At 43.8% G+C, this 27,621-nt stretch overlaps 1 protein-coding gene and 1 long non-coding RNA gene across 5 annotated transcripts; both read left to right on the top strand.

The window, feature by feature from the left end:
- SPP2 (secreted phosphoprotein 2) lies at window positions 1–13,133 on the top strand. 4 transcript variants are annotated; one of them, XM_072041192.1, is made up of 8 exons: window positions 1–159; window positions 261–385; window positions 1,697–1,819; window positions 4,039–4,149; window positions 6,054–6,108; window positions 6,478–6,567; window positions 9,336–9,371; window positions 12,816–13,133. In XM_072041192.1, the coding sequence occupies exons 1-6, from the start codon at window positions 111–113 to the stop codon at window positions 6,555–6,557; spliced, it is 543 nt and encodes a 180-aa protein (XP_071897293.1). In that variant the 5' UTR covers window positions 1–110; the 3' UTR covers window positions 6,558–6,567; window positions 9,336–9,371; window positions 12,816–13,133. The 4 variants fall into 4 exon arrangements, with proteins under 4 accessions (XP_071897293.1, XP_005022989.1, XP_071897294.1 ...); XM_005022932.6 differs by lacking the exon at window positions 9,336–9,371; XM_072041193.1 differs by lacking the exon at window positions 9,336–9,371 and having other exon boundaries at window positions 12,737–13,133.
- Window positions 13,134–17,337: 4,204 nt separating this feature from the next.
- LOC113844092 (uncharacterized) lies at window positions 17,338–27,104 on the top strand. Its single transcript, XR_003498271.3, has 3 exons — window positions 17,338–21,607; window positions 24,311–24,477; window positions 24,601–27,104. It is a non-coding gene; the product is annotated as an uncharacterized lncRNA (long non-coding RNA).
- Window positions 27,105–27,621: the final 517 nt, after the last annotated feature.

The raw sequence follows: 27,621 nt of genomic DNA, 5'->3' as shown, positions 1-27,621 counted from the left end.
ACAGGAAGGTCAGGTATAGCATCAAGGCTGCATTTATATAAAGACAGGAACATGCAGTGGAAACCCTTGCTTGGAGAGGGAAAAGACCAGAGGATTTTGAAAGGCACACTATGAGGATCTTAATTTTTGTCCTCACGCTGAGCATTTCCTTGTGTTCAGGTAAGTTGCTCAGAGTGCTATCGTGTCCTTTTTCATATGGTTCAGGCAGGAAAATCACGAGGTGACACCGAACTCCTAATGGATGTGTGTGTCTGTCTCAGGGTTTCCAGTGTACGATTATGAACTCCCCATCACAGAAGAGGCCCTCAATGCATCCATCGCAAAAATCAATTCTCAGTCATGGGGGCCAAACCTGTATGGAATTTTCAGGAGCCACGTTCGAAATGTAAGTGTGCCGACAGCTGAGGTCCTTTACTTTAAATTTGCTTTGCTTTGTTGGAAAACCATTTTTCACCTGATCTTGGAAACCCAGATTTAGTTGGACTTTTCTAATATTTCTTGGAAGAGGGTGGTCCAGGGGCATTGCTCAAACTTATGGCTTTAAATATTGTTTGTATGTTGGGTTTTAATTAAAAATATTTTTGGAGTTCAAATTGTCTACCTCTTGAGTAGAAGCCTTCGAGAGATGTCTTGTAAAATTTTATTCAAAAATTCATTCAGAAAAGAGCTGATGTTTTCAAATACCTCCAGCTGACAGCTTTGCTTTGCTTTGGGCATAAAGCAATCTGCTTTACATCTAATTGACATCTGAGGGTCTCAGCTGAATGTCTGCACTGCTAATTAAACAGCACCAGAAACACATCCAGGATTCTTTTGCCAATCTTCATTTACATCACCTGTCTCCACACACCAGAACACCTGGTTTAAATCTATTGTACTGGAGCAGAGTTAAGGAGTTAGATCTTCCTGATTTAAAGATGGCATGCCCATGTGCTTAGACATCCTCAGAATCATTCTGCTTCTATAGGTGGTGTGTATCAAGTCCTCTGCAAAAGTGAATGGTGAGATAACTTTTATAGTGATCTAGTTTGGAAAAAAAACGTTCTCAAAAGAAATTGCTGAAAGCACTGTGGATTTGTTGTTGTTTGCTTGCTTGATTGATTGTCCTGTCTTGAGCTAAAACATTGATTAGGCTGTGAGAAGGAGAAAAGAAAAACCTGGCGTGTCAACAAAAGCAACCAAATTCTAAGGCTTGCAGCGTGGCATGCACATTGCCCATTAGGGCACACGAGCTGACAAGGAGTGTCTGTACAAGGTGCAGTAACTCAACCATTTGCAGTTGTGTATTCTGCTTTCCAAGCCATGTATTTGCAATAGACTTCCCAGCAGTCTCGATATCTAATCAGGTTATCCCCTGGTTCCCACAAAAGAAGGAGGAGCAGCAGAAGTGCTGGGCTGCAGTGGCATTGGTGGGCAGCAGCATGTAGGGCTGGTGCTATCTACGTTCATCTGCTGTTTACAGTTACAGTGACTCCTGTAACGGGCTGTGGGATTTTTAGTGAAAGCTCTGTGAAAAGCTCTTCTGTGTTACATTTACCAAATCTGCCTAAGAGAGTAATTCCTGAGCACATGCAAATACACTTTGTCACACACCGTAATCTGCTCTAAATTAGATGCTGACCCATAACGCCCTTATATCCAGCTTCTGCTTGACAAAGAAGTGAAGCACTAGTTGTCTTGACCTTTCTTTTACCAGGTTGATATGTGGAACAGCAATGATTATAGACTAGAGCTGCAGCTCAGCATTCGTGAAACTGTGTGCACAAAAGCTTCAGGAAGAGACCCGTTCACGTGTGACTTCAAAATAGGGCCCTTTGCGGTAAGTGCATCTGGTGCGAATGAGAAACTCCCCTCGGTGCAGGATGTTCTCAGGACATGTTGAAACACTCCTGGTGCTGAAGAGTGGTTGGCCCTCTCAGAACAAAAACAAACACAAACAAATACAACCTGCTGAACAGATTGGGTATCACGTGGGAAGGGGCAGTGTTGGGAAATCTTCCTGGCCAGTGGGGAATAGAAGAGCTGCTCTGAGCTAACAAGAGAGCATGTGTGCCTTGGAACAGCATGTAGTGAAAGTGTCTGTGTGCTTTGGGGCCGAATCCTTCTTTTCCAAGTTAAGGGGTAGAAAAACTGATGTTTGACCTGCACACATCTAGGTAAGAAGTCAGGAAAGCAGGAGACAAGAACAGAACTGGCTATCTGTACAGGATGATGTGGGGCACCCTCACAGACGCAGCTTTGTGCTGCAGTAAGTAGTAAGGCCAGGAGCTGTATGTGAGGTGAGGATGATGTGTTGACTGCACAGTAGGAATGAGGAAGGATTTTGGCAGCCTTACCTCCCTGCTCTTGGAGCCAGTGTTTCCAGGAAGTCTAAGGGGAAAGCAGCATTATCAGTACTTTCACAGCAGAGGTGATATATCCAAGAAGGAAGAGCTCTGCTGATTTTCAGCTCTAACTGAGTGCCAAGGCATGGCTGAAGCCTAAATTCAGACCAAATGCTTTTTCTCTACTAAGCCTTGACAGTAAGTGTGTTCATTTTCGAACGTAGTGAGAATTTTGTATAGTTTTCAAAAGAAAACAGGGCTCACTTGTCCCCACCTAAGTGTCCTTGAAGTCAACAGATGCATTACTGTTGGCTTTGAGTGCTCTTTGATGAGGCTGTGAAAGTACCATGTAAAGACTTAGTTTCCTGCCTAGTGGTGATTCCCACCTTGTGCCAATGGTGCTATTTTTTAATTTTTAATTTATTTTTAGTTTTCATCTCCCTTTTCAACCTGAAATAAAGGCAGATCAGGCTTTTGATATAGCTCCTGCTGGACATTGATTCTTAGATGACCAGCTTTGGTGCAAATACATCATCTTTGAATCTGTGCCCAGATGTTTTTGATGAAATATGGCTTCCATCGCCAGCTTCTGAGTGGTTGTGTGCTGACTGCTAGCACAAATCTTACAGAACATGTGGGGTAGCTTGTGTCCCTGTGCCCAATATTGCTATACTATGTACGGTATTAGACTCCTAGAGAGACTAAGCATAGTTCTTTTGCTCTTCTGAGTTCTTCTTGTCTCATTTTCCTCTGCGACTGCCAAGTTTGTCCTTCCTGGGCACAGAGTTTAGGGAAGAGGAGGGATTCTGGGAAGGCAGTGGAACAGATGGTGCAAAGCCTTTTCTAGTAGATTGTGAGTTGTGATACTATGTCAGGAGGTAGTTTACATCCTACAGAGAGAGGCAAAGGTCTCTTTGGGTATCACTGCTCTTGAGCTAAGCAGCTTGTGTGCATGTAGTTGAAACAACACAGAAATGATGAAAGTTGCCAAGTTTTCTTTGAAATCACAAGAGCTGGCTGCTGTGAAGTAAGACCCCATCCCACAAGTCATCCCAATCAGAGGGCGTCTAATTAGATTGACCTGATTTTTTGAGTGAACAAATAGATTCATCTTGATGTATGTACTGAACATATTAATTACAGATTGAGTGTAAAGAGAGAAATCTCCACCTTAGTCTTGACAATTTGGTGGTTGAGAAGACACACCCCGTTTCTCTTCTTGTTGGTACAATATAGAATGAAAGATAATGTGAGGATGTTTGTCTTCCAAATTTGGGTGCAGGCTCAGCTGGAGCTTCTGTCAAATAGTAGAGACGAATTCTTTAAAGGTAGCTCAACCTCTAGAGCTGGAGCTGCTATCACCATATTCCTGAATAACTCTCCTGTTTGTGATTTGCGATGCTAGAACCGTGAAAAGGTTTTGGATCTTTTTTTTTTTATTTTTTGCTAATGCTAGCAGGTTCAAGGCTTCATACAGCTAGTATGCAATTGTGGAGCAATAACTCATGTGCAGTCATATGCCACCAGAATAAAATGGCCTGGCTGCAGGCTGCTCCAAATATTCATGAGGTGTAGAGTCTTCCTTGAGTTTTGTCGTTTTGGAATTTGATTAATAACTGCCTGTAAAAATTTCCTTCCCCAAGTGAAAATCCCATGAGATAGTTTGTGCTGTAGCTTTGCTCCACCAGAGATGCTCTATTTTTATCTGTTGCAGCGAACTGCTTTCTGCAGAAGTGTTGTGGAAGTCTCTGGTGAGCTGATTGGGAATGTCACTGTGCAGTGCCATCAGGGCACGTCCAGCTCTGAATCGATGAGCAGCGAGGAGGTAAGGAACTGTTTTTTGCTGCTTGGGGAGCATAAAAATTCTGCTCATTCTCTTTCAAGGAGAGGTCGGGTATATAAGTGTGAAGGTAGGCTTTACAACTGGCTTTGATCCTCTGAAACTGTGAATGGCAATTCAGGGGTTTTTATGTATCATCTCACTTCACAGTGTTCCCATGTTGTTAGTGGAGAAACTGAGGCACAAGGGGACATGGATTTTGCCCATGATTCATCACATCACTGTGCCCCACTTCCTCCACCCTAAATGCAACAGTCACTGAAGTCTGGGGTGTTTTTTCTGTGCACGGCCATGTGGCCAGAGGCCTCTCCATCCCAATGGTGGCACATGGGTGTCCTTTTTCTGTCCTTACTCAGACTTCTAATCACCTCCTTGTTTTGTGCTTTCTGTGCTGTGGAAGCTCCTGGCATCTATTTAGGGGCAGTTGGAGGTTTTTGTCAGGAAACCGTATGTGATTTGAAATCCAGCTGTCTCCTATAATGCTTCGCTTCCCATCATATGAGAGGTTTGACCTTGCTTGATGGATGCCTGGGGAGAGTGTGAATCTCTGTGACAGTCTGGCACATCCACCAAATCTGACACTCATTCTCCACTGAAATATAGCATGTCTGTGCCTGGAGAACAGTGATTGGCACATCTGAGAGACAGAAACAAATATCGATGATCCTGGCTCTGTTATCATATCCCTCAGCTGAGCATGTAATCATAGGATAGGTGAAGAGGGTTTGCTCTGCTGAGATTTATGTTCCATTCATCTTTATTTTTAAGCTCTAATTTGGTTTATATGGTGTGATTAAATGCTGACCCAACTTGTGAATTCCTGCTAGCTGTTTTCAGACAATGCCATTTTTTCCATGAACCGACACTTGAAATTGGATGCCTGCACTTACAACTCATATCTGCAGTGGGTATTGCGCTTGAGAATTATGTTCAGGGAATGAAACTAGTTTCACAAGCAAGGTGCCAGAGGATATGGACAGCTTTTATTTTTGGAAGCTTCAAGTACCAAAGGATTCTGTGTTGTGTCCTCTTGATTTGAATTGCCAAATGTTGTTCAGAACCTCTGCTCAGAGTAAGCCTAGTGAATATACCACAGGAATTCTTGATTTGCAGAGCAAAAAGACTGTGAAATACTGGAATCTGTAAGGTAGTCTTGGATGTTCGGTCTGTCCTCTGTGGGTTAAGCATAACTCTTGTTTAATTGGGCACTGAGTATAAACACTTGCTTTTACAAGCAGAGTTCTTCCTTTAACCATCTCTTAAAATTCTGTTCTGCTGCCAATATTCGTGCTGGGGAATACATTTCCTACAAACTTAGTATGGAATAAATGCTAAAGAGAATTACTACACATCAAAAAGAAAGCATTTCTGCAGAGGGCTGCAGCTCTTGCTCTGGAGGTTGTAACTCAGTTCAAGGGATCTCAGCTTGGCTCCTTGTGAATGATGTTAGTGTAGCACCTGTAGTGCCATGGGTATTTGGATAGGAGAGGAATTGTGATTCTTTGAGGCTGGGATCATATTACTGGGACAGGAACCTACGAAAGAAGATCATAGCCTTTAAAAGAGTAATTTGGGATAAATAAGTCAAAGCCATGTGGGAGTGCAACAAACTAATGCAGCTGTCCAAGTTCTGCTTTCTTGTCTGTACCAGCACTACAGTAAAGTCAGGTAAAGTATTAACGTACCGAAGATGTTGACCTGAGAGTTTGCCCTGCACAAGACTTCCATAGCAGTGTAACTGCTTTGCAGTAGTATCAGCAGTAACCTCGTTTTCAGATAAATTTATAATGAAGTCTGGAATAACTTCAGTGATCACATAGTACCCGAAGAAATGAAGGTGAGCCTGACTTCTTGACTGAGCTTTCAAAATAAATTTATTTAATTTGCAGATGATGTTTATGCGGATAATGAACCGTGGCAAGTGGGGCAGCAGTCGCGGAGAAGGTAAGCCATTTCTGCCATGCTGGACATTCCTGGCACATGTTGGTTTGCCTTTTGGATCATTTGATTGGCCATCTGAAGGTCATCCAATGGAGGGAGAAGAAAATATTGAAGACTAGTAGTTTGCTCAAATCACGTCCCATCTTTTTTTTACTGTGTACGGGTTTTCTCAGTGAGAATGCAGCGAGGGCATTAGGCTGCAAAATAGGGTAATTCTGTGGTTTATAAACACTATGAAGTCCTTTTCTGAATTGCCAGATCCATGCATCGAGGTTCTTATAATGTTGTGCAGAATGAATGCATGTAACACACGTCTGACAGCACGTAACACCCATTTATGTCTCAATGTTCTTTGTATATTTGTTTCTGAAGCCTTCTCTTCAAGAGGAAGAGGCAGCATCCATGGAGACTGGCATAAACCCAACCGTATCAGCTCTGGCAAGATTGAATAATACAGTTTAGGTGAGTACAGTTCAAAGTGTAGCTTCTATGCACACTAAGTTTGCAGGTTTCAGACCAGAGTGGTATAAAGTGGCTGCTCAGGATAAAGGACCTCTTTGGGAAGGTGCTTCTTGGATGCAAGCATCTTAAAATCCACAGTACCCTAGGCATATATAAGGCTTGCTTATGGGGAAATGCAGTGACACAAACAGCACAGTGTTGCTTAAATGTGAGGCAAAACATGCAACTCCTACAGCTCAAAGGACAAATACAGGAAGCACTTTCATAAATTGCCTGATTCTGCCTGGAAAGCAAGAGTAACTCAACTGTATGGTGAAATTAACTGGTGCAAAAAGCTAAGGGATTATAATTCTGCTCCCTCGATTCTCCCTTTTATACGGTTCTGAGAGTGGTTAAAAAGAGACGTTTTATTCAGTGAGACTGGGTTAAATGTGCAGGTTTGTAGTCTTTGTGGATTAAGATCCATTCAGGTCTGAACTGCCTGTTTCGGGAACGAAAGCTGTTAGTGCCGTGGCACTCTTATGGGAGTTACCCTGTTACATGTCATCAAAAGCACCCAGAGCTCTGAATGTCCTCACTGGTCTCACAGGAAGGAGCTGTGTTTTGGGGTGGCCATCCCTCATGCCTCTGTGAGGGCTCACAGAGCAGGGCTCTGACCAGTTGTTGAGGCAGCAGATGTTTTTGGTTTTCTCTTGTTGTTGTACCTGGCTGTTGCTCACTCTCCTCTAGCAAACCCCAGCGTTCTGGTTGTGAAGGTAGCCTGAACGCTGTGCAACAAAGTCAATCTGCTGGCCTGAATTTGGTGTGGGGCTCAAGCTTTCAGCTATTATGATGTCTTTTTGTCTCTGCCTGTTCTGACTGGCAGAGCCATGTTTCATGTGGATGCTTTGTCCTTTTCCCAGCCTGGTTGCAGGGGTGCATCATTTGACCAAAGGACCTGGAGTGTGCCCTGTCTGTGTACTCACAGGGACACAGATGAGTTTTTAGAGTCCTGTACTGTGGGCTCCAGCAAGTCACCTGCCATCTTTGTGCCAGTGCTATCCTCCAGCCCACAGCTTGTTCTATCTATTTATGCTTTCAGGAAAGGCCACGTCTTCCTGCTTAATCTAAAGCAAGAGGCCATGAGGTTCAGCAAACATAAAGTAAATGCAGCAATAAGGTATCTGAGAGAACAAAGAAGCTTGTCTAGGGCAAGTGTTTGTTGCAGGGAAGCTGTGAGGGAGGTGTTTGGAGGTTAGTTAAAGGCACTCACAATTCCCTGGAGCTCACAAAACGTATCCTACTGAACTACTTAGCACTATGTGTGATTAAAAAGGCTTCACACACTTGCTTGGGTACATATTGTTAGCAGGCCTTCCTCCCTGCAGAGGGACAGAACTGAATGCTGAATGTGTGTGGAGCTCAGTTCAGGCCCACTGCATTTGCAACGGGAAAGTTTTAGATGCTATTTAGCAGTGATGACTCACCAAAACTAACACATGTTACTCATAAACATATCTGTGGCTAATCTATATGTGCTGAAGGAGACATGCCCCTACTCTCATAGAAAACAGACATGAAAGGAAAATGCAGTCATTCTGCTAGGTCAGGTCTTCCTATAAATGCTTTCATTAAATCCATATGTTAGCTTAGTTTATCCATGAGCCAGTAAAGGTGATATGCTGTTCTTGTGCCTCTCACAGGAATCTCCAACTTTTCTAACTGCCTTTGAATGTCCCTAGCATATGCAGTGGCATTCTGGTGTGCATTCTGTGCCCTTCTGGGTAGCTTTAATCCAAGGAGACAGTGTGGAAAGACTGAGGCTTACTGAAGAGTAGCATAAAATTGACTTTCAGTTCCAAATTCTGTTCTGGGACAAATTTTGTCAATGTGTGCCTATCATTGGTTTCTGAGAAGCAAACAGTCTTAGTCTGGCTGGATGAATTTGAGTCATACCTTCCTCAGCTAATCTTGCAGAAAAGTTGTTGGGAAGGTGGTTTGTGTTCTCAAAATGGGCTGACATCGTTTTCTTTGCATTTGCAAAATGCCAGCTGTCTTAAGTTAATTCTTCCTCACTCAAGAGGAGCCACCCCCAGTAAGCAGTGATCACAAATATTTTTGTTCCTGGACCTAATGCCTAACGAATTTCTAAATCAGAAGCAAGTTGTGAAACCATCTTGAAAGAGACCATGAAACAAATGGGCATAAACTGACAGTTCTTGAAGCCCTGTGCAGCTCCAGTTTTAATACTTTCTGTTAATATTTCTGTTCTAACCTGAAGATAGGTTGCCAGTGTCAATTGTGGAGCTGTGTTTCCAGCCAGAGTTCTAGTTGTTTGGCCCAACAACAGTTCAGAGGCATATACTTAAGCAGGTTTGAAGATCTCCTAGTTTTCTTTATTTTTATAATAAAAAGCTGCAAAGTCTGGAGCTGTGCTTATTTCTCTATTTCATGTGTACCTAGAATTAGAGGGTTTTATATGCAGGTTAAATTTGGAGCCACTTGTACCCAAATTATTCCGTGTGCTTCAGGAGAAGGAGGGTCATTCATGACTTTTTTTTTTTTTTTTTTTTTTTTTTTTAACTCCTGTGTTTTGGCAACTGTGTGATCCTGGCTGGCATTATTACAAGCCCTTCTGTGATGAAGGCATTTGCTGGGTTATGGGAAATATCTGCTGTGTTTTGCAATGGCAGTAGCTCAGCTGACATATGCTCAGCTGAGGGAATATTTAGGAGGAGGCTGGGGAAACGGCAATTTAGTAATAGAAGACTTTTATCTTTTATTCAAAGGACCTGTTGTTGACAGGAAAAGCTAGACACATTCAGGTAACAAATGTGATTATTTTTATTTTTTTTTTATGCAACAGAATGTGTAACTGCTGCAAAAATCACAAAGGCGAATTGTTGAAAGAATTTTCCATGCTGGATTTTTCATTTTATGGACTAGCTCTTCTCTTCTTTTTGGCAACAGGAATTATTTCAGGAGAATCCTGTGCCTGAATCCTTCCCCAGTCTATGCAAAAAGCTAGGCTAAATGATCTCATTGGTGCTTTCTGTCTCTCTCTCTATTTTAATTAGAATGTGCTAAATATTCAAGAGGAAGAAATCAATGCAATTGTTACATAAAGAACTCTTTCAGGTCTGCAGTCTTCAGACCCACTGGTCTGCTGATGCCTGCAGGAGTTACCAAGTTGCATATGAAAGAACCACATCAATGACTAATGAGCTTACTTCATTGACAAGTGCTAATCAGATTTTTCTGGATTTATTTCCTGGTGCATCTCCGGAACTGGGGAGATTGTGAATATTACACGTCCTAGCTGTGGACTGGCCTTTCCAACAGATAACTCAGGCACACGAGCAGGGGACAGCAGGAGAGCCAGCTGCTGTACAGACAGCTGATCCTTAGCCTGCAACAAGTGTTAAGGTCCTTCCTTAGCCTGGCTGCGAGGTATGTGCAGAGCCTGTCGAAGCTGTGTCAGTTGCCACAGTGTCAGCAAATGGCATGTTAGTAATGCAGCCTGTCCCCCATTGATAGCCTGCTCTGAAAGAAGGCTGCTTTGCACACCCTGTGATGAAAAGCTTTTTGAGTGTGCAGGGGTGTGTGGAATTCCAGTTTCCATTGAGCTGGAATCTGCTTAATGGTGTTTGCAGCTCTGAATCACAAAGAGGAGCCTAAAAAATGGCTCAACTCACCTAATACCTTGAACTCCAGAAAGAAAAGGGCCCCAGCACTCTGCTTTCCAAAATCAACCACCTAAGGCAGTTGCCTTAAGTGCAGGGTGGAGTCTGACCTATGCCTTGTCTGGGGTCACCAGCAGTGCTTCACTGCTGCAAATAGGAAAATAAAGAAGACAGCTCTTGTTTTTGCTTGCAATATATGTGTAGGTTGTAAAGACTGATTTTTCTCTTGCTGTCATTAATCACACAGGGAATGTGTTTGTTTTGTTTTTTAATAGATAATCAGAATCCTTCTGCATAAAGCCAGAGGGCTGTGACTTCCTGCTTGCTTTTTCTGTATTTCCATAAAATGACCCTCTGGCTGAATTCTCACCTGGCACAGCTTGCTGCTGGCTGGGATGTGATGATGGCAGTTGTTACTAGCTGATTAGCAGCCTTGCAGAAGCTGAAGTCAATAGGTTGTTATTCTTGACTATATTTTTTTCAATGGAAGAGTAACTGCTAATGTTGGGCCTCTTCTGCTCCTACCCAAGAAATCCATGATCCAAGTGGACTTGGATGCTCATTTGTCCTTCATCCAGGAAAGTAACAGTGGGGCAGCGTGCATAACCCTCCTGGGGCACAGAAAGAAGAGCTTTTATCCCCAGTGTTCTCAGTAAGAAGCTGCCTGATTTTTCTTTTTTTTTTTCTTTTAATTGTTGTGGCTTGTATTAGACTTTTTTCTGTCTTTTTCCTCTCCATTCATCGACCCCACTTTATCTAGTTCCCAGAAAGCAGCCTGTTGCTTTCTGAGGGAAAAAAGTGACGCAGCAGAAGGAAGGAACATTCCTGCAGAATGGGATCTGCTGCGTAATGCATGAGCTCCACATCCAGATCAGCTCTGAGTGAGAGCTAGAGCAATTTACCTCGTTAGTAGCAAGGAAGAAATGACAGGCTACCATTATATTCCTCTTGCCTTGGAGTCTGTGATAGCTGAGCTATAAGAGTCACCTGGCATTCGTGACATGCTATAACAGAGAAGAAGCATGCCCTCGTGTGTTCAGAGGCGAAGGACTGAAACTGATACAGATCTGGGCAGGACCTTTTTTGATGCTTAGGTCAGATCACAGTGCAGGGATGAGGCAGACATCTAACGGCAGAAAGAATCGCTGTGACAGTCTATTGTTGCTGTTCAAAGTGGCAGTGATTTTTGTCTTGCCCTTTGCTCACCTCCTTTAGATCTGTTTTCAAGGATTAGACACACAGCTGCACTGATGAAATTGTTCCTGCTTCTGGAGGATGCAGAGCTTGGAGGATTCCTTAGACTTTACAGTGTCTTTAAGGCCTGATTGCAAGTCCCTTAACTTAATTGCTAAAGAAAACCAACAGGACTGCAGTGGAGGAACAAAAAGGGCCTTCAGCTGTCTGCTATCCTTGTGAAATACTGCATCTTGCAAGCACTGGAAATGAGCTTGTCAAAGAATTTGGCAAGCTGGAAAAGCCCTCTGGAAGTCCAGCTCCTGCTCAGAGCAGAGCCAGTTACATGTGGCTGCATAGCTGAAGTTTGAATGTCCCAGGATATTCAAGGATCCCTCATCCTCTCTGGGCTCCTAGTTCAGTGCTGGAGCTCTCTTGGGGGAAGATTTTTCTTATACTGAGCTGGAATTTCCCATGTTCCAACTTGCTCCTGTTTTTTCTCATCCTACCTAAGCACACCCCTGAGAAATGCCTGTCCTTCTCTAAATCCTCCCACCAGCTAGCAGACAGCACTAAGGTCTGTCTTCTTGCAGCTTCATCTCCAGGCTGAGCAAACCCAGCTCAGCTCCATGTCCTATGCTCCAGGCTTCAAATCCTCCTCGTTCCCCCAGCTCTACCTGGGTCCTGCCCCAGCCCTGCTCCTGCTCAAGCCACTCTCAGGGGGTCGCTGAGATTGTCGTTACCACCTGTGGGCATTCCTTTCTGGCCCAAATCCATCCCTAAAATTTTACAAACAAAACTGATTTACAGTGAATTTTCACATTGCCATGGTGACAAACTTGATGAAAACACAGTGTAGGCTACAGACTGCTGTAGAGGCAGTCATGTGTTTTCTTGAAAAACTGATCTCAAATTTGTGCATGTTGTAGCTCTTAATTCAACTGCATTTCTCAGGAGACCGTATATCTGCTTATAACCTCAACCACCTCTGCTTCAGAGACTCGCCAGTATGAGCTGGTTTGTATTGTGTAAGCAATATGTTGCTTATTCTACTGTCTCTACTTTTCTAGCAGTTTGGTTCTTTCTTTTTTCCCCCCACTAATTAGCAATTAACACGACATTTTTGCACATGTGGTGTTTTGCATATGCAGATTTCTCTGTACAGATTCCTTGTGATATGGTTCTGATGCTACAGAAATTAATAAGCAATTCTGTGAAGTTAAATATATTTTTCTTGGGCTGGGTACGTTTGCTTAGTTCTGTTGAGACAAACTACAAGCTATGACATTTCCCCCCCCCCCCTTTTTTTTTTTTTTTTTTTTTTTTTTAAGGAGATTGGAGAATATGATGAACCAAGCCTCAAAGATCCAGCATGTTGAAGAACAAACACACAAATTTCCTTTTCTTTTTCAGGAAAATCTATTCTGTAATGAAGTGAGTCTTTCCTTACAATCACTTTAAAGTCAAATGGTCGTCGGATGAGTTTGTAAGATGCTGTATGGGTACACCGGTCAGCTGATAGCATTCTGGTGTGTTACAGCTCGGTGGGAGGACAGTCTCTGCCACCTCATGTAACTGTGTCTACTACATGTTGTCATCTCATAACAATGCTATTAAAGGATCACTGTTCTATCTCTGTGTTCTGTATCGCCAGTTGCTTGTAATTTTCTGTAATGCTTGTAGCTAATTATTGATTCATTCATACTAATAAAGGCACTTAATTCCTTTTTCTCCAGGGTGCAACAGCTATGGACAAGGTGTCCTGCTACAAACCCAAAGGCATGAGTTTTAGCCCATCAGGCATCGAGCTTTAAGGGCTAGATATAGCCAAAATACCTTTGTCTTTTCTGGGTTTATTTGTGTTTTCTTTGTGTGTGGTGTGTGTGTTTTGGTTTGGCTGTTAACCTACCTAGTCTCACTACCAAGTTGTGTCCCTCAGTACCACATCCACACCTCTCTTAAACGTCTCCAGGGACGGGGACTCTGCCACCTCCCTGGGCAGCCCTTTCTGATGCCTGAGCTCCCTCTCCATGAAGAAATTCTTCCTGCCATGCAACCCAAACCTCCCCAGGTGCTGCAGGTGCACTCTGCTTCCCATGATCAAGCTCCCTAAGCCACCAACATAGACCACTGAGCTCAGCTCTTGTTTAAAATGCTCCCTTCCGGCAGAGTCCTGTGACTCTGTTCCTTTTTATAATTACAGGCCTTGTCAGGGCTTAATGCTTTTGAATTGCCTGGTATAAGCATAGGGTTGATTAGACCATTTGTTCTGGTAGCTTGAAAGATGCAATTAATGGGAGGCAGGCCTCTGGAGTTCCAGCTAGGTGTTTTCTGCAGTGCTCGTACTGGCTCTGTGCAAATCTGGATCAGAATAATAGGTGAATTTTCTGGGATGGCAACAGTCATATATGTCTTCCCATCAGGCAAAGGCATGGGTGGGAAGGACTTCCTGAGCTGCTCTTCTAAGTCAGAGCTGTTCTTTGTTGCCTGGAGGGGATGGGTGGATTAATACACTAGCCAGCTTCAGCTGTGCTTGTACTTTTCCCTATTTCACTCCTGTTTTTCACTGCTCCCAACAGACAGTTTTCCTGGCCTAAAAACAATCTCTGTATTTTGCTGCCTGAGAGCAGTGGCGGGCCAATGCATTGGGGAAGAGGAGGGGAGTGTGCTTGCTACAACATCCTTATGTCATGGCACTGTTTGCCTGGACAAAGAGACAGAAGAGACCACAGGGTTTGACAGTGGGTCTTTCGAGACCTGGCATAGAAAACTTGTCTTTGAGCTAAGGGCTGGCCAGTGGATGCCAGAATGATGAACAGAGCCTGACCATTGCTCTTTAAGGTACAGTGGGTTTGGAGAAATGACCATCTGTAAGCAAACAAGAGGGGAGCACCAATTTATTTCAGGAAGCTACCTTCAACATCATTATCTGCCCTCTGAGGACAAAAGGTCAGTGGCAGGGGTCTGTCCATCACTCAATGGAAACACTGACAGTACAGTGGGGTTGCCTCTGACCTCCAGAAGCAACCCTTGTGCTAAATCAGTGGAAAAGGTCTTCTGGTCTCTTAGCATTGATAACATGGACGTCCCATGAGCAAAAACGTCTCGGAAGGCAGGAATTTGCAGCCATGCCCCTTGGGAACAGGGTCAAGACCTGCAGGTGAGCATCATGGTAGCATGGGCTGTCACATCTCCCGCTGCCTGATGTAATAATAACAGCAACAAAAGCTACAACATACAAAAAACAGCATACAAGGGCCACGTATATGCTACGTGCACTTCTCTGCAGTGTTTGTGAAGTGAATGGTTTGATGCTTCTTTCCCAACAAAATGGATTACAGGTACTTGAAGGTCCCTGCTGTATGTATGCAAATACCTTCACATCGAGAAGCTGATGTGACATCTGCTGTGCAGATGTTTCTCTGGGGCTGCGGAGTAATTTTTTGTCTGAATTACTAAAGTCTTTCGTGGTCTCAGATCACTGGCTCAAGCACTTGTTACTCCAACACACTAATGATAGTTGCTATGGGTGTTTCCTTCCAAGTCCCATGTCTGAGAGTCTGGTCTGGAATACCATAACCGTGTCCAAGAGCAAATATCTCCTCAGTGGGACTGAGGCATGAAATCATACTGGGATCCTGGTTCTGTTCGTATTCAGTCCCATCCTCACTGCTGTCAGCTCCTCACCTCCAAGTGCACTGACAGACTCCAAAGATGCCTACCTTGGAGGGAGACAGCTTAAATGGAGAAGTTTATCATCGAGCCCTTTTTGCACTCCCGCACCACGAAATGTTTTGACATACTGTCCATCTGTGCGGCTGGCTCTCCGTGGCCCCTCTCTCCAAGCTGTTCATTACAGTAACTTTGCTAAGTGAGAGCCAGGGTGTTACGCGGGAGTTTGCTAGCTTTGAAAGTAAGTAAGGTAAGACACTGCCTTTCTCCTATACTGTAAAGGGACACTGGAGCAATCAGACTGGAGCTTGCTCCATGCAGAGACTTTGTGGTAGTTTGTCTGAGCCTTGCCTCACCAAAAGGTGAAAATGCGGTCACCCTTTCGATGCAGAGCAGCAGTAATTGTAGGACAAGGAAAGAAGCGAGGGTTTGTGATGATTCGGACTTTTCTCCCCTCAAAGTTACATTTTAAGTTGCTTTATTGATTAACTTGCTTGGAGTGCCTGAAGTCAGAAGAAAAGGCTTAGCATGTGGTCTGAGAATAGTGCAATAATTTGAGGAATGAGTAGGAACAACCGAAGCCCCCTGCTGTGGCTGGGACAGCATAAGGGTATCTGTTCCTGCATACAACAGTGAACAAGCATGTCCTATGCAGACCTTCAGCATCTCAGTTTGCCCCTGTGGGAGGAGGAAACCCATTGAATTTTTACCTTCTCTGAAAAGCTAATAAAAGCTGCACTCACGTTAGAATCACTCCTTCAACGTGCATTTTCTCTCTTTTATTTATTTTTTTTTTCTGTGTGTGTACACCCCAATAGTTCTTATGCTGGCAGTGTCTAAGCAGGAATCCCCATGGTGTGGTATTGATGAAGGGTAACACCATACGGTGCTGCAAAAAAACCTGTTCTCGGTTCCCAGGTTTACCCGCCCTTCTATCAACACTTGGGGAAACACAGTGGGATTTGCACTCCCAGGTGGCACAGCATTTCATGTCCTAGACCCTCTCTTTGCCATCACACCACAGATTCTCGGTGATTATAGCTGCACAGAGTGCATGTTGTGCCTTACACTAGTTTGGTTTCTGCCATTATGGAAAGCATGCTGGTGCTGTGGTAGCCCCACAGCAAATTTGTTCATTTCAGCTGGCTGGGAATGGATAGAATTACCAGCAACCGTGGGGGTTCAGTGCTGCGAGAAACTAGTCTAGAAAATTTCCCGAGGGCAGAGATCATCTTGAGGAAAAGCTGAATGGAACCAAGCCCTTGTTCAAAAGCAGCTTACTGCTCATCCTGAAAGAATGTGGAGATTTCCTGGCACACGCTTCACTGTCAGCAACTTAATCTCAGGTGGGTGACAAAACAGACTGACCCCTGGATGATCCCTCTGAAATGAAGGATAGGCCTTAATCGCCAAGCCTGTTTCCTGACTCAGGGCAGTGAGACGTTGGGATCAGCGCTCGAGCCTTTTCCAGCCTTGACTCTACCGCAAAACGTGCAGCTCTCAATGTGTCTGCAAGTGCAAATTCAGCACAGAGGCCTGGGAGGGCCTAAAGAAGCACAGCTGTGCTAAGGATGGAGCACATCCCTCACGGCAGCATCAGCCAGCAGCTGATGGGCATCAGCATTACTGATAAGGCTGTTGGTGAGCACAGCAGGCCACTTCCACTGCCTGCTGGTAGCGGTGCCCACTAGGTGTCAGAATTGAATAAATGCAAGGCTGACACAGGGGAGAAAGGGTCTGAGTTTTCAAATTCTCGAGGTTTTTTTTTTTTTTCTTTTTTCATTTCTTTGTGATTTCTGTCCTGCTGTGCCATAAAATGACTTTTGGGGAAGGAGGACCTGTTTGTTTAGATGGTGAAGAGAATGGGGGAGGAGGAAGAAGAGGAGAGACTACAAATGAAAAAATCCTGGCATGTCTAGAGGGTTTGTTTTACATGTGGGAGCCCTGAGTTTAACTTCTGCTCCAGGCACAAAGGTAGTTTTGCTTGTTTTTATCTCCAAGGAGAGTAAATGCTTCCCTTTCCTGCATGATAGCTGATGCTTTTTGGTAAAATGGCTTTTAATCAGATTTCCCATCCATCCCTTGCATCGGGCTGCGGGCTATAAGATACCTTTGGTAAGAGGGGAGCTACTGAAACGGTGGTTGTGGATGGGGGTTAATTTTAGAGCTGTAGTTTCTAGAGCAACAAGTTCAATATAGGGCAGTGGGACTTGAAGTTTTTCTTGCACAGCTGGGTGGAGGTTTCTCCAACTGGGTAGAGCGTGGTCTGTACTGAAAAACAAAATAAAAAAGGAGGCATAAGGGCCTGCTTTCTGCTTAGGCCTAAGTAAAGGCATTTCTATGTATTTACTCCTGACCTGGAGCTATTCGTATTGCTGCTGTGACACCACTGAGCTGCTCACCCACCTCTCCTCACCCCTGCTCCTACCTGTAGGCTCTCTAGTTCAAGATCTCAGCTTATTCCCTGCAGCTGATTAACATCAACAAGGGCAACCATAATGGCTTTTAAAGCTCAGGTGCACCAGTTAATGCTTACCCAACCTGGAAGGAAATTGCTGCTACCTCACGTTTGGCAGCTGCCACTGTGTTTTCTGTTTTCTGGTGGCTCCAGTACAAATGCTTGGTCCTGGCAGCCTGTTGTGTCTGTCTCGTGATGCATTCAGGCCTTGCGTCCTCTGCAGGAAGCAGAGATCTCCAGCAACCGGTAGATTCTTGAACCTCAGACCAGTTTTTCTGAAGGAGCTTCTGTGCCCATTGCTGAGGGGATTTGGGGGGCTCAGCAGGACGAGCTGCTACGTGAAGGCCCAAGAAGGTCTCCCAGCTGGATCTTGGCTAAGGAGAGCTGTTCTCATTTTTTCCTGTGGCATGAAGGAGTGAGCTTCTCCTTTACAATGTTCTCACATGCCTCACTGGCTGATGGCATCAGGCAAGGCCCAAGAGGACTCTCAGGGAAGGAGGCACTTTGCTGACCTGGCCTGGGCTGGCTCTTCTCTTTCCAGAATGTGATGTTCTGGAAAACCTGTTCAAGTTTTCTTCATGCTGTGTCTGTGTCACTTTCTTGGTGAAACAAGAACTTAACACCAGCGATCTTCACAGAACGTAAAACTCCAGCCCTGACTTTGTTACTGCTTTCTCTCTGAGCTTTAATTCTGAATCTTTGGTGGGAGTTGCCTGTTCTTTGTGACTGTCTGCGTTACAAAACCACTGTTAGGCCACTGTTGGAAACCGGTGCTGGAAAGGGAGGCCTGAAACATGGGCCTTATTCTTTCAAGGAATTTAAGCTCCTGGAATTCATCTGGACGTTCACTGCAGATTAAGTCACGGGGAGGCTGAACTGGAACAAACAGAGAGTAAGATGGAAACTGGGATTTTTTGTTGGCCTTCAGAGACCAAACCGGTTCAGGGCATTAGCTAGCTCAGAGACTTGGGGTTGAAGCAGGAGACCACCCGGAAAACCGCAGAGTCTGGCAGGATCCCAGGGATTACAGGCAATGATTAATGTAAGTTTAAAGAGGATCTTATGTGCTTTTGGAGACTGAATCTTGTTCTAGGCAGGAGGGTAGGTGCTGCTGCTAGCTGAGCCTCCAGGTCTGGAATAAGTAATGGAGGGGGGGAAAAAGTGCCTCCCAAATTGGAGGCTGTTGATTTAAATGGGGAGAAAAAAAAAAAATCTAATTGAAAATAGGCACTGAGCAGAGAATTGGCAGTCAGAAACATCTGAACCTGGAATTTAAGCAGGAGTCCTTGCATCCACAGCAAGCATCTTGACTGAAATTTTCTTGGGAGTACACCTGGAGTATAGAAATATCTCCGTAATGAGGGAGATAGTTCTCCCTAAGGAGAATACTAGAGAAGTAAAATAGTCATGATACATGTACAAGGTGAAGGAGAGTCACAGCTCAAAAACTGGCATGGACAAAATTACAAAGTGAGTGGACAGCACTTCAGAAGTGCATCTAGTGCAGAGGTGGTGGTTGTAGACAACCTCTGAGGCTGCAGTGAATGGTTCTCTTGGGGCCTTACAAGTGTATTTCTTTTTAAAAAGGGCTACTTGACACCTGTGGGTTAGTAGGCTGGGGCAGTGGAAGCCTCAGTACCAGCTCTTTTTTTCTTTCTTTATGTGTTTTGAAGGGTTTTAATTGTCCATGGTATTTGAATACTGAAGGCAGTTTTGTACAACAGTGAGAAAATGCCATCAAGAGCATTTGCTAGGTATTTTGTGAAGAGGAGCAAAAATAGGAAAAAATAAATAAATAAAAAAACCACCTCTGGTTTCTAGTGCAGGGGCCACTAAGGAATATTTTATACCATTCCTGCACAGTGCAATGGTCTTCCAGAGTATTTTGAGGGGAAGAAGCACTGAATGTATGAAATGATAAAATTGATAGTAAGTTTTTTGAATGGATTGGTTTTCCAAGATAGCTAAAAACTGGTGAATTGCAAACCTTTTATCATTTCAGCATCTTGAGCTCCTAAATGTTTTTTAAAAGATTTACCAGTCCTGATGGTGAATTTTCTGGTTGGAACAGGCAGTATCAAAAAATAACCCAGACCTCACACCCTCTTTCCTATCAGAGAGAAAATGCTCCAAATAGATGAGGTTATTGCATCGAGAAAGACTGTCACAAGAGCAGTGTTCCAAGCCTGCATCTTTCAAAGGGATCTGTAGATGTGCAATGTGTTCAGTGAACCAGAACAAGGGTTTATTTTCCAGAAAGCTTATGTGTCAAAGCCTGAAAATGTACCTGGGTATATGGGGAAAGACCAGAAGTGAATGGGGAGGTGACTCCAGTTCCAGAGACCATGCAGAGTCAATAAAGTGGTGCCATTTACCTCCTGCCATTGGAGCAAGGCAGTGACCTCTTTTCAGCATGTGAGCATAACCACTGTGAGCTAGCCAAGGGGGATCTATTTTTAACCCTATGTGGTCAGTAAAGTAGGAAGATGAGAGGATTTCCAGGAGGCAGGTGTGAATACATTCAAGGGATTCTTGGGTGCTGTTGTTGTTAAACCTGTAGTTTGAAGAGTGTCACAGATTTAGTAGGTTCACTGCAAGACAGTGGAGAAAAAGCCTCTGGCTAAAATACTGGACCTTGGCTTTCTGCCCCAATACATTACTGAATATTCTTTCAAATAACTAATCATTATGACTATTTCATAGTGAAATGCCTATTTCATTGATATCTGTGATTGTATAACAGACTATGTTCTGACACTTCTGAATTTCTCATCCTTCTCTGGCTGAAACAACTCTGCTAAAAGTTGCCAATGATCTAGTTTTCCTAAAAACCCTATTTTTAGGAGAACTTACTATTTACTGAAAATGTTGCACGGTCCCACTGTGAACAAAAGCACAGACATTCAGCGTGGTGCTCTTGCCTGTCATTAGTTGACATTTGCAGTGACATCTGCATTCTCTCTGCTGGAGAACAGCAGCTTGGAGCAGAGGATTGGAGTTCCACTGGGACATACTGGTAGGCTGCAGTCAGCCATGGTTTGAATGTGAATGCTGCCAGTGATTCAGGAAACTCCATCTGTTTTGTATTCGTATCCATGCTCTGTTTATACTGCAGGGCTTTCGGCCTGGCCCTGCAGGGGTTTAAGAGACCATTGTGTCCCAGAGCCTGGCTTGTAGGAGTGGAGTGTGACCTCAATAGGCACGTCTGAGCTCCCAGAGAAACTGAAAGACTTGGCCCTGGATTTTAAAACTCTGGAGTTTTATCTCTTTGTCTGGGGTACTCGATGCCAGGGCACCAAGTCACAGAATCATAGAATGTGAATTGCTAAAGGGTGCTCTGCGTGGCTGGGTCTATATAATCCCATATAATGCAACTACAGAACATGCTGTTGTATGGAGATACTGCTTCATACAGTAAACAAATGCTTTGCAGTTATCAGAGAGACCTATATACTTGCTGGCACAGAGCTCTGCCCGGTTTGTGGTTACTCATTCTTTTGAGCCTACTTTTAGAGTAGAATTAGACAAGTCAGACACCATCTGGTTCCAAGACACTAAGTTTAACAAAAACAATAATAAAAGTCTGTCTCCCTTTTTTTTTTTTCCCCTCCCCTCATCCTGGTCTTCACTGATTAGGGACAGCCAGTTCAAATGTGCAAGTAAAATGCAAGCTGAAAGGCAGGGAGACGAGGCAGTTCTGAAACTAGGTTAGAGATTAAACGAGCCTGATACTTGGCAGCTGTAGGCAAGGTTGGATTGCCCTAGGGAAAGGGCTCAAAATGATTAATGAATTGGTGTTATTAGCCTATCATGGGATTGCAATTCTGTTTGAATCCGGAAGACTGAAATTGAGAGGAGCTGTGTGGGTGTGAATGATGTACTGTAGAAGAAAGCTCAAGAACAGTTTCCCAGAAGGCAAGTAGATCCCTTAAGGCAACCTCATGTTTGTTTTACTGCACCATGTAGTCTAAAATATGCCCTTCACTACCAGTGGATTGATTCATCAGCTGATACTGGGATTTACCATCTGCAAAGCTGTCCTTTCTCAGTTTAGGAGGCTCAGGAAACAAAGGAGGTACGTCATTTTATGCATTGATATTTGCTCTTGCCTTCACTGCTGTCTATCAAACACCTGAGCAGAGCAGAAATTTTGGTGTTTCAGGGACATTGGGTCTCCTGGGCTGCCTACTGCTTTCTGGAACCTCGGGGTTCAGGTCTTGTTTTGCTTTTTCCTGGCTAATTCTTACTTCAGTAAAGCAGAAAGTTGGTGTGAGTTGTTCAAATAGCAGCTAATGCTGCAAGTGGTGTTGTTGCAGTCTCAATAAGAGATCAATCTGTGTACACCTGCCATCAACTTGGAGAGGGAAGATTTCAGAGCCTGGAGGCTATTTTGTGGGTATTCGTAGAATCTGCTGTTAGATTAATAGATTCAGGTTTTGGAATGACATAACTCTGCCCTCGAGGGCCTTCTGTTTTTTTGTTTGTTTTTCCCTAGTTGAGTATGCAAATACAGCACTGTTGATCAGGTCCAAATACTTACAGTACAAAATACTTGTACAACTCTTGTTGACGAGGAGTTAGTTCAAAGAACCAGTCTCTTAGTTCCCATCAAATGACTTGCTTTCAGAACTGCAGACACATGCATTGGCTTTCTGCAGCCAGTGTGTCCTAACGAGTGGTTACCTCCTACTGTGCAAGCTTATAGCAAAAGCTACTTGAATTGCACCACAAAGATGGTGTCTCCAAGAAATTGCAGCTGAGAGGGACACCTGGAGATTAAGTGTGTGTGTTAATATACACATATAGGTATATAGGTATAAATATGTCTCTCTAATACCCAGAAGATTTTCTTCTACCCTTTTGCTCTTGAGTTCTTTACTGAAAGGGTTGTTAGGCACTGGAACAGGCTGCCCAGGGAGGTGGTGGAGTCACCATCCCTGGAAGTCTTTAAAAGACGTTTAGATGTAGAGCTTAGGGATATGGTTTAGTGGGGACTGTTAGTGTTAGGTTAGAGGTTGGACTCGATGATCTTGAGGTCTCTTCCAACCTAGAAATTCTGTGATTCTGTGATTCTTCAGCTATCATTGATTAGAAGGACACTACTGTCTAGAAACCACACAATATAGCAACATCAGATACCTTCACTTTTTCCTTTCTGGCATGAGACACTTTGTTGTGGCCTGGTGTACCTGAGGCAGTGTTCTGAGAAGTATGGGACTAGGTAGTTTTCCTGCTTTTGCTGCTAGAGAATGAGGCAGCTAGCTTTGCAGCCCTATATCGCCTCCAAGAGCTGCACATAAAATCAGCACTGTATTCCTAGAGGAAGGTCATTCCCAGGGTTATATCTCCCAAGACAATAAAGTTGTATGGAATGCATTCTCAAAGGACTAGGAGGTGGATTTTTAAGCAGTCTTGGGTTTAGTCTTGAGTAGCAGTGCTGTAGAATATATGAAAATGTAGAAATGAGGCTCATGGTGTCAGCGTTATCATAGAATCACAGAATGGCTCAGGTTGGAAGGGACCTTAAAGACCATCTATTTCCAACCCCCATCCACTAGATCAGGTTGCCCCGGGGCCTTGTCCAGCCCGGTCTTGAACACCTCTAGGGATTAAACTGAAACCTCCTGGACATGGAAAACTGCTAAGTGCCATGCAATCACAATCAACAATGTAATGTCGGATTGTTGTCTCGCCCTGATGAATAGGCTGGAAAGCACTTGAGAGCAAAGATCTCTAGGATGTATCATCATCAGGAGTCAGAGAGAGACAAAAGAGCAGTACAGAAGCCAAGTGCACTATGTATGGTACCTGCTGAGATCTTATGAGGACGGAAAAAAGAAGAGAAAATTTTGAGAATGTCCTCAAAATTCTTAAAGAATTTGGTAATTGTTGTAGCCCACTTTCCTCTTCACAGACTCATCTGAAACCGTTTCCAAGCTTCTGCAAGAGCACACATTGCAAGTTCACTGTGATGCTAAGAACGAGTCGGTAGCGCAGCTGCACTTCATGCTCTTTTCTTGCCTATATGCTGCTTTAATTCTGCTGGATATGAAATGCATATCTCAGGAAATGCTGACTGTTGCTGAGTTCGATTTCAGGTGCCAAACTTGCAATTTGAGTAAAGTGAAGGATGAAAAAATACTGTTGCTTCACTGATCCAGGCAACATGTTATACAATTTCACTCGCAGCATCCAGAACCTCCTGGGTACTGGACAGAGACAGCGGAGCTGCTATAGTGGTAGGGAACATGGTCTGAGGTGTAAGAAGCTTGTCTGGCCAAGGGACCATGGGCTCACAAATTTCTTCTTGGGGCTTTAATTTCTAAGTCCATCCTGACCTTTCCTCGTGTTTCCATTGATAACTGTCCTAGGTGAGGGCATAGTTATATTGGAAATTATTTAAAATCTGTATTTCCCTGTTCATTCTGGTCTTGCATTGCAATGTTTATTAAATCCTTTATGATGCTGAGAATTAAAACAGCTTAATGGGTTGTCACTTCAAATACGTGTTACTTTGGCATTTGCATAACTGCATTCATGATTTTAGCACTTAACCCGAAGTCACTGCAGAATTTGTACTTCCTTGCCTCACCCAGTGACTGAAGGCAGCAATTGGGGTAGACTGCAAGAGAAATTTGTAGCAGGGTTGACTTTGCTGTGAGGTGGGCAGGAATGTTCTCCATGCTGGTAAAAATAGGCTGCTTCTCGTTCAGCCAGGGTAGTGAATCCGAAGCAAACTCGAGTCTGTGGTCCTCCCACTTCCCTTCTTTCCTGGCAGATACTACAGCAGTAACAGCTGCTTATGGGCCTCCACTCTAAGAGGTGTTTCTTCAGCTGAAGCAGCTGGGATCTTGCTCCAGAAAAGAAAAGGCTGGGCCTGGTTCATCATCTCTGCTAAATGTCCCTGTGCCACATCACAGCAAATTGGGCTTGTTGAACAGTTGGGTACGTGGAGCAGAGAGCCTGTTTACCTTCCTTCTGTTTTTTTTCTTTTTTTTTTTTTTTTTTTCTGATGAGCAATGTTCTTATGGAAATTCATCAGAGCTAAAATCTGAATGTTCTCTGCAGGAAAGTGGAAATTGACTGCTCAAGTCAGAAGAGGAGAAAAAGAGCTTCTCTTCCACTCATCCTTCCTTACTCATGAATGATTGGGCTTTTGCTGTAACAGTGTGAATGGTAGCATTTACTACTGCCTTGCCAACCAGGACTGCTCTCTGGAATCACTTCCTCCAATATTTATGCATCAGGCTGTGACCTGAAAAAGGGGTTGCTGTGTACACAGGAGCAGCTGGGCTGTGCATAAGGTGTCTGTACCCTCCAGCAGGAGTGGCTGACCTTAGCCATGCGTGGGTGTGAGAAGTGGCTTTGGATATCATAGAAAAGTTTTTAGGTAAAGTCTGAGGAGTCAGCAGAAGCCACAAATACAAACCTGCTTGGCATATCAGTAGTGACAGCCTAATTCTGGAGAGGAAATACCTCAAACAGGCCACTTCCAACTGCTACCACCTCTCTGGGGAAGCATCTTTGGTTCCTGTGTCTGCCAAGACTAAAGCTTCGTGGTCCAGTTCAGGCCCTGGAAAGTCATCTTCAGCATTGTTGTCATTTATTTTTCATGCTGTTTTCCTAGAACTCGTTCACCACGTGTGCAATGCTCCGTTGCTGATGGGGGAAGGAAAACACAAAGCACTGAACATGCTGTGTACTACTAGAAGTACTGTGGCCAAGTCAGTGGGACCATAGCATGAGGATGCCCAGCACTGGTTCAGTATGAGACCTGTACCCCAGCTGTCAATAGCTCTGGCAAGAAATTCCCCTTCTGACAGCCCAACTGGCTGTTTTTATCAGGTAAGCTAGAAAAAAAAAAAAGTGTAGGCTCAGAATAAAACGCTCAGGCATTTTTAGAATCAGAAGCTGCATCCCAGCATTTTCTTCTAGCGGGAGCAGATCCCTCCACCTGAACCAGGCCTTTCAGGCTTCCCTTGTTTCCCCAAAACGTGGCATAAGGAGCCCCTGGATGTTTCCCTCAGTAATGTTCTCCAAATTCTTCATAGCATTAACCATCTTTATATAGTGTTTATCATTCAACCCCAAGAGTTAGGGACAATGGCTGTAAATGGTGTGACTTCAGTGAATAGCTGGGACAAGGATTCAGCACAAAATTATCACTACAACTACCAAGTATACATATTGTCTTCAACAACCTTCAGCTTTTTCTGCCCCAAGATAAATTTTTATCATGTAGCATGAATCAGTTGCATCCTTAAATAAGTAAGCAAACCCACCAAATCTGAGTCATTGCTCTTTCTTTTCAGCCATCTGCTTATAAGGCCAATATGAGTGAGGAAAGGGTCTGCCCTGATCTCTCACCTGCTGTGCAAGGAAAGAGGTAGCTCTTCCAGAAGTTAGGAACCAATGCCTTTGTCTCTGCTGGGAGCTGTATGCCCTGGCCTGAGCACTAGAGGAATTAAAACCATTATGTGACAAAAACACTGTTTTACCACCCAGTTATGTACCAGTTACAATTTACCGAAGCCAAACTTGTTTCCCTCTACATAAAATAAGAATTGTTAGGACTTCTGAATGCAAGCCAGTAATGCTGTAATGGTGGTAGCAATTCCTATGGACAAAACTGGTACCGTCCTATGCTGATATTCCTGGCTCCTACCTGACTCTGAAGGACAAGTCAGGCCAAGCTCTAACAAGCTGTAAAACCTGTCATTACTCTTATCTGGAAATGGTGTTGAGGAGTGACTGTCAAATATCCTGTTGCACTCACAGTCCCAGTTCCACATCAGCTTCCTTAAAGCAAACCACTTTGTATCATACTTAAACTCTCTATTTTGAGTTATGTGACTGAATGCTGAATTTCCAGTAAGTGACAATAAAAAATAAATAAATAAATAACATTCTGCAGTTCAAACTCGACTGGCAGTTCTAAAATCAGAGTCAGCTTGCTGCCTGCCAGTTTAGAGCCGAGGTGACAAAATCCACTTGGACAGGATTTTGAAAGCCCTCTTTGCAGCAGCAATTATGGGAACTTGTATTCTGCAGGACTTGAATGCAGAGCAGCCTATGAGGAATCTTGAAATCATCTATGATTTGCTGGGTCTTCTTCCACATGAATGAAGAGGTTGTAAAATCTGCCTGAGATCAGCCTTTTTTTTTTTTTTTTTTTTTTTTAAGATTGCTTAAAAAAACACCCCTTGCTTTATAAAGCTGCGGTGCCTGTCTTTAAGGCTGCATTTGCACTGCAGTTTTTCCAAGAGGAACTTGGCAAGCAGGACAAAGGCTTTATACTCTTGTCACTCTGTGTAGCCTGTAATAAATGCCAGTGGGAGCTGCGTGCTTAAGGTATGGATCCCCAAAGAGCATTGAACACAATCAACTCGGCCCACAATCCTTCTTTGCTAACTAGGAAAAACACTCTGAGTAAAACCATCTGAACAATGTGCCTAATCCCTGTCCATGTACAGCTGTATTTTTCCCACAGATTGTTGGAGATGTTTGATTTTCCTTCGTTTCATTCAATATTGAGACCTTTATCTTCTACGGTTGTCTTCTAGTGTGATATCTTGCAAAGGGTGGGAAGGTGTTTTGTGTGATTTGTGGGTGTTCTGGCAGACAGCAACCAGGATTTTGGTGTGGTTTGCACCCAGTTTCTGAGCGACATCGCTTGGCAGGAGCAAAACTTCCTTTCAGCTAGCCAGCATACATGGCACGCTGTGCGTCCTTCCAAAATAGCATCAAAATTGTGTTGTTGGCTGGGGACCTAGGTGGGATGAGGTTAACTTGGCTACCTGTGCATCTACCTGAAGAATGACCTTCTGTAACACATGTAGCTAGAGATTTTTTTGCACTTGTCCAATGATTGTTTAAAGCCCTGATTCTGCTTCTCAAATTCAAGCTTTACACTATGTTAAATACCCTCCTTATTTAGTATTAGCTAGCAGCAATAACCAATTGCACTGTAAGGTAATTACATTGCAGAGGAGCAAAGTGCATTCCAGGAACTCTCAACTTTTACATCAGCCCCAGCTTGCCCATGGCTTTCCTGCTGCTTTCCTTCAAACTTGACAGTTATTGGTGTTT

Source organism: Anas platyrhynchos, chromosome 7 (genome assembly GCF_047663525.1).
Source record: "Anas platyrhynchos isolate ZD024472 breed Pekin duck chromosome 7, IASCAAS_PekinDuck_T2T, whole genome shotgun sequence".
Classification (NCBI taxonomy): Eukaryota; Metazoa; Chordata; class Aves; order Anseriformes; family Anatidae; genus Anas; species Anas platyrhynchos.
The sequence above is the reverse complement of the archived record's forward strand: the minus strand, read 5'-3'. Positions and strand labels throughout refer to the sequence as shown.